The sequence below is a fragment of the Haliotis asinina genome, chromosome 13, assembly GCF_037392515.1.
Source record: "Haliotis asinina isolate JCU_RB_2024 chromosome 13, JCU_Hal_asi_v2, whole genome shotgun sequence".
Lineage (NCBI taxonomy): Eukaryota > Metazoa > Mollusca > Gastropoda > Lepetellida > Haliotidae > Haliotis > Haliotis asinina.
In genome coordinates, this window is record NC_090292.1 from 28631304 (window position 1) to 28643989 (window position 12686).

Genomic DNA, 12686 nt, shown 5'->3' on the forward strand with positions numbered 1-12686 from the left:
TATCTTCGACAGGCGAGTAATAATTACGTTTATTACCAAATTTTAATATTCCTCATCAAGAAGAGTGACTTTACACAAATATTCTGAGAATAGGCAAGGATGTATATGAACAAGGATGTATATGAGAATGACAGAACTGGGGCCCGTTTCACAAAACTCTCGCAAGCCTAAGATCTCGTAACTTTATTCGTAGCTCTTGTACCTGGCATACTGTAACATAGGAGGTGCAAATGCTAGAGAAAAGTTATGAGATCTTAGGCTTACGAGAATTTTGTGAAACGGGGCCCTGGTTTAGTTCAAGTTACAGGTAACAGTGTCAGCTCTTTAATCCTGTACACTGGCTAAACCGGATTATTTCTTCAGTCCAGAGTGCCAGTTTACATCTTCCACTCTGTATAACCTTGCATCCCTCCCAAATCAGAATTTTTTCTGTGTCAATTCTACACATTTTATTTTGAGCTTCAACCCAGCTGTTGCTGAATTGGTCTTGAAGGCATACAGGGTTTCATCACTTGTAAAGTAAAACTGTGTTTTACAAGAAGTATATTATGGGGGAGAAGCTGAGCAAGATAGCTGTGTATTTGGTACAGTAATGTAAATACTTTGTATAGTTGTATGTGATATTCATGTGCATTTTTAGGAGGATGAAAATATCAACACATCTCCTTGAATTTTTTTCAGCACCAGAGAATTATGTTGAAACTGTCAATTCAATTTTTTACAGAGAAATACAAATATTATGCTCAAGTTGCACATTAAAATCATAACGTGTCACTTGCCTTGTATTGTATATATTTTACATTGAAAAAATGTTATGGTGAGCTAGTTAGTTATAAATTATGAATGTATATATATATAGGCCAGCAGATTCCGTCCAGTAAACATTCTTGATTATAACCAGATCTCTTCTCAGTAGGATATATCTCTGATTCATGATCTGACAAACCCTGAACATTTTTTTATTGAATGATCAGGTGGAAATAAATAAGACCTGTGCTTTATGTGTTGTTCTCTCTGCTGTATGGCATATGGTTCAGTGTGTGTTGTTTGTGAGTTTTCTATGACTAAGACAAACGTTATGATATGTGTTGAAAGACATGAAAGTAACCCATTCTAAATGGGCGACTGTCACGGGTACTGCAGACGTGTTCTCCAGGCACGTTTCTACAGAAACATACCGAGACAAAATCAAACTACAGAAATGTACCGAAGGACAAAACCGTTCCACACTGTTCCTTTCTCATGATTCTAACTCTTCTGCTGCTGTATTGAATGATTTTGATTGTGTCATATAAACAAGCACACACAGAAAGGAGATATTTAGGATGCACAACACTACTTGTTATTAGTTGAATGATAAGTACGGTTTCAGTTTTTGGTTGTGGAATATAGTCTCATCAATGTTTTCCTGTACACAGAAACGTACCTGGGTATATATGAGTAGTAAATGTGCCATCAACCCATTCAGCCTACTGGTAGCTCATTTTGGAAGAGACTCGAGAAGTCATGCATACTGCAGACTTGACCTCACAATACGCCAGTGGAGGGTTTTAGCTTCACACATTCATCTGAAACCTGCAACTTTCAGAAATATTTTCACTTCACAGAGGACCTGTTTCTGTTTTGTACAAATGTAACGTTATTCTGTCTGTAATTTTAATGTCTTTCGTTTCACTGTCAATAAAATGTTTAATAAAACAACAGTTTCTGTTTCATATCTTCGAGACAAGTTAGGAATGTAGTCAGTGTGTTTTGGTCATGTAATTTACATGTTATGTTAAGTGAGTGAGTTAATATTTAACATCGGCAATATTTCAGCCATATCGTGACGGTGTTATATTAAGCTGAAAATTTACATGTAATATTAAACTGATAGAAAGCCAGTTGGGTAGCCATGTTAATCCTCTCAATGCTGCTGCTGTCGAACCCATTCGACAGGAGTGCAGGATAATGACATCTCCAAATGTAACTTGTAATAATTATTGAGATGTTTAGATGCAGCAGGGTGGTGGAGTTGCTAAGTGGTAAAAGCATCAGCTACAGCACAGGTTTGACTCCCCACAGATGCAGTGGGCAAAGCTCGTCACTAGTCCTAGAGCTGGAACATTGTGGAAGAAAAGTAAGGGAAAGAAAACAACAAACAGATGACAATCTGATTATTCTGGGTGTTAAATTTGTTCTCTGAAATGCATAAATGATATAACTTGTCCCCAGATACCATTCAGTAATATACTGCATGGACCGAAGCTATGCAGGTGAAAATCATCTCCTTTCGTTGGTTTTTCAATACTAAAATTAAAAAAAGACATAATTGTGTCCAGGGACACACGTGCTCCCGCTGCTGTAGAAAGTGCTCCCTACACTGTGTGTGTACAGGGACACAGGTGGCCCCGATGCTGAGTGTGCTCTGGTGATTAATTTCTACTAAAGTTCAATATACATCTATGCAACTATGAGATGCACACCTCTCGAGTCCCAATGAAACACTTGTATGAGCTTAATCAATTCCATTGAGCAGTCTTTGTGGAGACGTGGACAGACTTAATCCCTATTTCACCATCACCAGAGAGAAATACCACAAAATGTATCTAAGTTCAAACATCTCTTAATATTAAAAAAAATCCCATCAAATACAAAAACAAGATATAAGATGTACACCTTAGTCTCTATAAAAGACATGTAAGCTAAGTGAGTTTTGTGCTGTAGTTTTTGAGAAGTGGATGGTACGAACGGGATGAATGGAACCAAATTAAAGTTCAAACATCTGGAGAAGTGACAAAATGAAGAAACTGGATGAACAAGGTATGAGATGAACACCTTTAGAGTCACTAATCACTATATTCCGAGAGAAATTCAACAAAATTTAAGTAAGTTCAAATTGCATAAAAACTGAAAAAAATAAATAAAATACAAAATCAAAATATGAGATGCACACCTTTAGCGTCCCTATAAGGCACGTGTAATCTAAATGAATTACATAAAGTGGTTTTTGAGAAGTGGATAACGTCCCCTATTACACTAGCATCATAGAGAAATTCAGCAAAATGTACCTAAGTTCAAATGTCTCTAAACGTACCAAGAAAAAACCCCATAAAATGCAAATACAAAATATGAGAAGCACACCATTAGAGTCCCAAGACAGCCCATGCATAAGTTCGGTGAATTCCACAAAGCATTTTGTAGACATGGATAGAGTACATCCCTTGTTTCGTACGGACGGACACGGAGGGTAAATCTATACGCCCCTGCCATACATGGCGGGGGCACAAAAATTAAAAACACCCATCTAGATCTAGCTCAGCAGTTGATGTGGTGTTCAATGAAAAGGGTGAAATTAACAAATATTTCACATAACCGTTAAAAGTGAATTTATAAGATTGTTTTACCTAGATTCCAGCAACATCATGGCAGGGGACACAACAAATGGGATTCGCACATTGTATAAATGCAGGGAATCGAACCTGCCTCTCCCAGCTGGCTTTAACCATTGTGCTAGCCCACCCCTCCCATCCTCCCATCTACTTCCATTCTCAGCGTCTGCTCTGGAGTTAATGCACATCAAAACCTCGTGCAAAGGAAGTAACCCACGATTGGTTCATCTCGTAACCATGACATTACGTGACAATATGTACAACGCCTCCAAATAAATTGGCATTATACTCCTAGTCTCTCTCGCAGTCCCTGAACCACATTATTTCCCCTACAGCCAAGCCCTCCCAGCAATGCAGTATGTCTCGCAGTCCCTGGACCACATTATTAATTTGTAGACAGGTGTCAAAATTTGTTTCTGAGAAAGTCTGAAACGAAGAGCCCAACTCAAGTTTCCGGCACTATGTATTATTGGACTGTCACCACACGGAAGTGTTTACGACCATGGGCAGCACTTGAGTTCGATGCGTGAAGCTCATTTCAGGTGTCCCCTGCTATGATATTCTTCGAATGTTGCTTAAAGCGGCGTAAAGTCATACTCAGTCTATCCCACTCACTCGCTCCTCCAAGACACAACCGGTTTTATTCCGACATCTATATATGTTCGTCTTACGACTAACGCTTTTGCCATGTTTGTCGTTGTGGATGACAATCTGTAAATGATCGAGTGTGGGCAAGGCGATCTATTTATGAACATCATGAATAGCCATCCTCAGTAGATGTCATACGATGACAAGTGTCAACCAAGTCAACCGATCCCTTTAGTCGCCCCTTACGACAAGCATGGGTTGCTGAAGATCAATATCCTAACCCGGATCTTCACGCGTCTGTGTCCATTCTGCAAAGCGATCTTAGCACAGAGGTGATGGTAGAGTCCCATACTTCAACACTGTGGTACGGTAGTGCGAACGCTAAGATCGCTTTAGTATAGGACGAACAGTGCAGAAAGGACAATCCTAAACGGTTACTGACACCTGTAAACCCAACCCCGTGCAGCTCCAGGTTAGACCTGATCTTCAGCACCCCCTGCTTGTCGTAAGAGGCGACTAACGGGATCGGGTGGTCAGGCTCGCTGACTTGCTTGACACATGTCATCGGTTCCCAATTGCGCAGATCGATGCTCATGTTGTTGATCACCGGATTGTCTGGTCCAGACTCGATTATTTACAGACCGCCCCCATATAGCTGAAATAATAATTGCTGGGTGCAACGTAAAACCACACTCACTCACTCAAGATTTGTACAGTTGAATACCAATTACTAACTGACAATTGTGAATCAGGGAGTATGGCTTCATAAGGTTGAGTATAGAATGATATGTAATCTATGAACACCATATCACGTGACCGCAGGGTCGGGTTACCAAATGAAGCCTAGATTAAATGGAAACGATACTTCTAACGAGCTTTCACCTGCCAGACAATGGGCTCGTTGATGTAATTAACCTTTACCCGGATAATTAAACCTTTATCCCAAGTCCACGTGGTGTAGACTTCATAATGAACACGTGGTCAGAACTTAACTAGGTGACGATCAAGTCCCAAGACGCAACACTGGACACACTACAACCATGGCGTTGAGACTCTGTGTTCTTGCTCTGCTGCTGGCGACGGTAACGGCCTGTTGTTCCCCTTTGCAATGGGAGATGAGAGGCGGGACTGTGTCCGGCAGGGTGGCCATAGATGACCTCCGTCTTACAGAGGTAGAAGACACTTATGTTCAGTGATGTTATTTTACTTTGCAATATTCTAGCTTTGCTACTGCTGTCATTGAGACAAGCTATGTACAGACAGTATTCTAGGCTGTGTTTTGGTGGGGTTTTTTTAATTTAGTTTTTCTTCTTCTTTTGTGTGTCGGGGGAGGGGTGTGTCTTTTTTGTGGGTGTGGGTTGGGGGGGGTTGTTTTTCTTTTTTTATTCTTGTTTTTTTAGGGTCTGTCTGCATATGTTCGGACCTGGAACCTAACGGAAAGAACTTGACGTTAGGAAAAGATGACAAACATTCAGCCAAGTCACTCAATATTTAAGCCCTGGACCAAAGTGTTCTACCAATGACGGGCCTGCTAACAGCCTTATTTGCGCGTATTTCAGTTCTAGTTATCGTGTGAGTGAGTATATGTTTTTACGCCGCTTTTTCTTTAACAATCTGCCAGCAACATCACGGTGGGTCTCCGGTGTGACGAGCGAATGCTTTAACCAGTAACCTAGACTACCGTGAGAGTGTGTGTTGATGTAACTGTATGCCATATTTACTGTTATTCCAGCTTTTTGGCGCTGAGAAACCTGGAAATATCATGAGTATTCGAACTCAAACTCACATGTTTCTGGCGTGCACAAGATAACCCATTCTGCAGCGAATAGATGTACCGGGTTATGTCCCTTAGGCGTTCACGGATTCGCTGATCGTTATTTTGAGATCCCAGATTCGTATCGAATTTGGATCTGTGAGCACCATACCCGTTACCAACTTACAATTGTGAAACCGTGAAACCAGGGGGTGAGTTTAGTTTACACCGTTTCAGCTACATTCCAGCAATATCGCGGCGAGGGAAACCAAGAATTCACTTAACACTTTTGTACCGTCTTGGAAATCTAACCTGTAACTATGGTGAAACGAGCGAACCTTCTAAGCTCTTATCTACCCTACTGTCCCTTACGAACGTCTAATTGCCACTAAAAAATGTAGTATTTGTGCTGTTTATGCGTATTTTTTAGAAATATTAAATTGTCGTTTCAGTTCCACTATGATCTCCACTATGACGCTATCAACCTGAAAGTCGCCATGAGGAGTGAATACATCACCTCGGACGTCAGGAATTTGACCATCATAGATTATAAAGCAGTATGTATTGACCATGATATAATTACATCATCGTCGTCGTCATAGTCATCGTCATATATCATTATCGTCGTCATCATCGTCATCATCATCGTCGTCATCATCATGTATCATCGTCGTCGTCGACGTCGTCACCATACATCATAATCGTCGTCGTCGCCGTCATCATCATCATCGTCGTCGTAGTCGTCATATATCATTATCGTCGTCGTCACCATCGTCGTCGTCGTCATCGTCATCATCATGGTCGTCGTCATATATCATTATCGTCGTTGTCATCATCGTATTCGTCGCCTTGATCATCATGTATCATCATCGTCGTCGAGGTCGTCGACGTCGTCACCATATATCATCATCGTCATCATCGTCGTCGCCGTCGTCATTATCATCGTCGTCGTTGTCGTCATCAAAATCATCATCATCAACGTCGTCCTTGTTATCATCATCGTCTTCGTCGTCATCATCATCATCAGTCACTCGTTACGCTGAAGGCCCGGGTTTGATTCCCCACATGGATACAATGTGTAAAGAACATTTCGGGCGTTAAAGCATACTCACTAACTCCACCCTCATCCGTTCTCTTCCTTCCTTCCTTCAGTACATAAGAATGTTACATGTTTCTGGATGGAAGTGTGTATTTCCGTAAAGTTACTGATCTGACGGACGGAGGTCACGATGCTGTTTTTCTTTTTTGTACAGGAACGGATTTACCAGATAAACGAGGTCACCGAATCATGTGAGATTCGAACCCTTGAGGTGCCCTTCGATCCCGCGTGTACTCCAGGTGAGTCATCATATAACATCACACATATAGCAATTATAGCATTCCACAGTGGTGAGATGAGGTGAGGTGAGGTGAGGTGAGGTGAGGTGAAATGGGTTTTAACGTCGAACCTAAGAATATTTCGCCCATATGACGACGTGCATGCGTGTGTATGTGTGGCTGCTTGTACTAGCCCAGATTGAAGCTGGTTTTATCATGCTAGCTCACTGAGATACCATGCCGCAGTTAACCATGAATACCACAGTCCTTGCTGTACGGAAGATTACCACGCGAAAGGCAGGGTCCAAGAAAGTACCGCATTTTAACGTCTTTTGGTATGGAGTATTCCAAACAGAGATCTACCTATGTGTAGTAATAGCGCCATACACGATGTGCGGAGAACAGCAGGTCATCACGGAAAGTAGCTTGTCAGCAAGTAGCTGCTTTTAACACGTTGATTAACTTGTCACGGGATAGCAGCTAGCAGTATGATACCTGTACAGGGAATAGTAGCCTTTAGTGGCTTGTCACTTGACAGAGGTTTATCATGGAACAGTAGCTTGTTATAGGATAGTTGCTTGTTACAGGACGGTGTTTGAACAGCAAAAGAAACGCAACTCTGGTTTGTTTGGTCAAGTTTTTAAATAGAAGACAAAAACATGAACGCTTACTTTTATGAGATTTATTTATTTATTTATTTAGTTTGGAAACGTGCGTTTCTTTTGCTGTTCAGTATAGGGTATAAGGTTGACATGGAATATTAGTTTGTCATGTGGTAGAAGCTTGACAGCAGATTTTCTGAGCATGAGAGCTTGCAACGAACCAGGAGCCACGCCACAGTAGCCCGTCCATAGATACTCACCGTTGTATAATTTATAGCGGAAGTCAAATCCGGGTAGAGGCGACTAACGGGATCAGACCTGGTTGACACATGTTTCACAATTGCGTAGACTTATGCTCACGATGGTGACCATTCGATTGTCTGGTCCAGACTCTATTATTTGCAAACCTCCACCATATAATTAGCACGTATAAGGGGAACATATCAGGGTTCATATTTTTCATACAATGCCCTAAGGCAAAATATCACTTTGTCGTGGTGATGTGACGTCATGAACAGTGTTATGACGTCACGGTTCTTTTGTGACAATGCATTCTACATTCGGCGGCGGCGGGTAGCCCGGTCTGTGATTGAGAGCAGATTTGGGCTTATTTTCCTCAAACTGACGACGTCGTTAATAAACAGAACATTGTATTCGTGCCCGTATCATACAATGCTTACGACTCTCGCTCGGGAAATACCAACATTTTGGCACTTCGTGTCGTAAACGTGGTATGCCATGGGCTGTCATGTAATACCCTCTGCAGATCCGCCACTAACAACACACAAACAAATCCATAATGACAAAATAAATGATTGTCCAAAAGTGGCCACCTAAACATTTACGGGTCTGTTATGGGTCTGTAAGGCGTTATGGATTGCAATAGGCCGAAAAAGGAATTTTCCAAAGGTAATCTTTATTAACACTTCAGTGTTCATATTCCTTCGACCCGTGAAGGGCCCGGGGTAGAATAGGCCCTCAGCAACCCATGCTTGCCATAAAAGGCGACTATGCTTGTCGTAAGAGGCGACTAACGGGATCGGGTGGTCAGGCTCGCTGACTTGCTTGACACATGTCATCGGTTCCCAATTGCGCAGATCGATGCTCATGTTGTTGGTCACTGGATTGTCTGGTCAAGACTCGATTATTTACAGACCGCTACCATATAGCTGGAATATTGCTGAGTGCGGCGTAAAACTAAACTCACTCACTCACTCACTTCATATTCCTTCAAAATTACTTACACCAAACTATACGTTTTCTGACCAAATTAACGAGTTTCACATTCATGTACATGCGTGTGAATTTCCAGCTGTATCTTATCTCAGGTAGTGGACTGGCACAGCCGAAGACACAGGTTCGATTCCCTACATGGGCACAGTCCATTTCTGGCGTCCCTCGCTGTCGTATTGATGGCATGTTCCTAAAAGCGCCGTAAACTCAAACTCACTCACTTACGTATCTCAGGCACTACTCCGTTTCCATTTCAGATGACGCTACAGTGAACGATCACTTTTTCGTCGGAGGCGGCGACCAAGAACGCCTTCAGGCGGCATCGTTCAAGTACGTGAGGCCAGAAAAGACGGGCTACGTGACCGTGACAGAAGGGGACAGTCCAGATTCTACATGTGTACCAATTCTTGCTTTAGATTATAACCGTACGTATATTAGTTGATGCGTAGTTGATACGCTTTTTTAACTTCGGTTAGGATAATTAAAAAGTGAAGTGTTTCTCGGGCATTGGCGCGTCACTTTTATTACCATTTAAAGAAAATATTTTCGGCTTTGCTGCGTCCCTATCATCCATTTGTCCACCATAAGAATGAGTGTCTGTAAGAACTGTGTGACTGAATCTACATCTCATTAACACGCGCTAAACTTTCCAAGCTGTATTTCTGATAGAGAAAAATAGGAATATGTTCCTCCCTTATTACTTTTTTTTATTTAATTTTTTTTTTAAATAAAAGAACTACCGCCCTCGTCACTTTTGAAAAAAATGTGCCTGAGAAACGTTTGATTTTTTATGCAGCCTTTTACAACTACTGGAACATTCCGAACATCTCCTTACCTTGTTTCCGTTAATTGTTGAGGAATAAAAGCCGGATGAGTTTACTTAAATGTGAAAATAAAGAATACTAAGCACGATGTATGTGTAATTTTCATTGTTTCATTCGTATTATTTTATTTTTCGATTCATTGGATGATGTTACTTATCTAATGGTGTGGATGATATGTTATAACGGGTTATATTTGCAAAAGTATGATTATACCTTAGACACCTAATTCTTGGAAATAGTCGAGATAGGATGGTGAAATTATTGTGTCTTTAAGTTAGGGAGCTTCTTGTGCCTTGTTTATCGTGATCTTTTAGTTAGGTGACTTCTTGTGCCTTGCTTATTGTGATCTTTTAGTTAGGTGGCTTCTTGTGCCTTGCTTATCGTGATCTTTTAGTTAGGTGGCTTCTTGTGCCTTGCTTATCGTGCTCTTTTAGTTAGGAGGCTTCTTGTGCCCTGCTTATCGTGATCTTTTAGTTAGGGGGCTTCTTGTGCCTTGCTTATCGTGATCTATAAATTAGGAGGCTTCTTGTGTCTTGCTTATCGTGATCTTTTAGTTAGGTGGCTTCTTGTGTCTTGCTTATCGTGATCTTTTAGTTAGGTGGCTTCTTGTGCCCTGCTTATCGTGATCTTTTAGTTAGGGGGCTTCTTGTGCCTTGCTTATCGTGATCTATAAATTAGGAGGCTTCTTGTGTCTTGCTTATCGTGATCTTTTAGTTAGGGGGCTTCTTGTGCCTTGCTTATCGTGATCTTTTAGTTAGGTGGCTTCTTGTGCCCTGCTTATCGTGGTCTTCATCAACCACAAAAATCACCCACCTACTCACTCATTCACCCAAAAAATCTCACTCGCTCCGCAACCCACTTTCTCACTCAAACTTCATTCAATTAAACCCTACTCACTGAAACATCGTCTCGGAGTCTCTATTAACTACCCAACCACTCACTCACCCAAAACCCATTTACTAGTCATCCACAGCCGACCCACAGCTCACTTGAAAGCCTTATCGGAATGTTCACTCACTCACTCACTTGAAACTCTTATCGTAATGTTCACTCATTCCGTTAAAACCCTTATCGGAATGTTCACTCACTCACTCACTCAGTAAATCCCTTATCGGAATGTTCACTCATTCACTCACTCAAAACCCTTATCGGAATGTTCACTCACTTAGTAAAACCCTTATCGGAATGTTCACTCACTCACTCACTCAAAACACTTATCGGAATGTTCACTCACTCACTTAAAACCCTTATCGAATGTTCACTCACTCACTGACTTAAAACCCTTATCGGAGTGTTCACTCACTCACTCACTAACTTCAAACCCTTTCACTCCCTCAGTTGCCCATCTGTTACAGTGTCGGAGATGACATTTATGGTATTCAGGGACATCACGGACGGCATCGCCGACCCCAGCATCTTCAACCCACCCGACAGCTGCGTCTTCGCAAAGGAGGTAGTGTATTTCTGCTAAAGACGTTTAAGTATAAGATACATATGCATTTCACGTTATCTGTCGGGATGGTTATCGAAACAGACCAAAGAGATCGATAATCGTTAACGAATATCGATCGATTATCGATAAATATCGGAAACGTAAAGTTGAGCAATACTGCAAAAGGTTTCTGAAAGAAATGAATATGATACACATCATTGTTGAGTGGTGACATGTGTTTGGATTATCAAAACGGGGCCCTGGAAATAATTTAGAAGCAGACCACGAATGAAAGCCCCAATTTGTGAGAAAATTTACACTTTTTTCCATCACAAAATGCAATGTACGATATTATTGATATCACAGTTTTTCTGTCATTAATCGTTAACATATTTTTTCCTAATGACGAAATTTCCGATTATCGATCATTTTGTCCAGTCGTTATTACACGGCTGCCCCGTGAACTGAAGTCTACCGGTGTAGCCTTTAGTCCCCGTAATATTTATTACAATGTGGTTGAATACTTGTGACAAGAGATCAGGTTGGTGCTTGTTATCGTATCCAAACTGGAAGGTTGGTGGTCTGCACTGTCAGGTTAAGACTCGACTCTGAGGTACAGATCGTCGTCCTGTACAGTGAGTGAGTGTTTTAATCCGCTTTTAGCAATATTCCTGAATAATAATGAGTTTTGACATCAACAACGAGAAACAGGACAAAGCAAGCGTTGTCGTAGGATGAACACATACCTATGTCGCTACTGAGCTAGTTGCGCCTGCTGCTCGTTAGAGGAGTGCGTGTATGTTTACGCCGCTTTTAGCTATATTCCAGCAATATCATGACGGGGGACACCAGAAATTAGTTTCACACACCGAAATTGAGCGAGTTATCCATGCTAAATGGACATAATGATCTTGAACACTACATTTCCCATGACCTTGTAAATGTTAGCTTTATTTTTGTGCTATCTCTGTATATCATTTGTTCATTTCATTTGCGTGTTCTGTGTTATTGTGTATGTTTCTGTGTTATTTTGAATAATTTTTTTTATTCCAGACACCCCTGAGACAAAAGTTGAACGTGCACCCGTTTCTCCGTTTCCCTGTAACTTATCAACATTAAACAGTATTTTCACCATTTAAAAATGCAAAATACGAGTCAGTTTTTATTCAAGAAAAGAGACTTAAAGGATTACTGTTGTGTGCTGATGCGAAATGAGGTACAAAGAGGGTGTGACCTTTTGCGGACACCGGGTGTGGTCGCTGTGTTTTTGCATACTGTAGGTGTGCAATGAAATGTCAAACAATCAAGTCATACTGAAACACGACAAATTAGGTCAAAAATAATACTAGTGAGTGAGTGATTTGGATCTACGCCATTGTTAGCAATATTCCAGCAATCACGGTTGGAGACACAAGAAATTCATGGGCTTCACACATTGTACCCATGAGGGGAATCGAACCAGGGATTTCGGTGTGACCAGTGAACACGTTTCACTACTGGGCCACCCCACCCCTGCTATGCTTTGTAAACCATGGATATACACACAAGGCTATACTGAAGGTCAGT

General features: G+C 41.3%; 1 protein-coding gene across 1 annotated transcript; it reads left to right on the plus strand.

Moving 5' to 3' along the window:
* Nucleotides 1–4999: 4999 nt before the first annotated feature.
* LOC137259790 (mammalian ependymin-related protein 1-like) lies at nucleotides 5000–12239 on the plus strand. The gene is made up of 6 exons (XM_067797402.1): nucleotides 5000–5131; nucleotides 6165–6269; nucleotides 6966–7050; nucleotides 9122–9289; nucleotides 11044–11141; nucleotides 12174–12239. Exons 1-6 carry the CDS (start codon nucleotides 5000–5002, stop codon nucleotides 12237–12239), a joined length of 654 nt encoding a protein of 217 aa, XP_067653503.1.
* The last annotated feature ends 447 nt before the right edge of the window (nucleotides 12240–12686 follow it).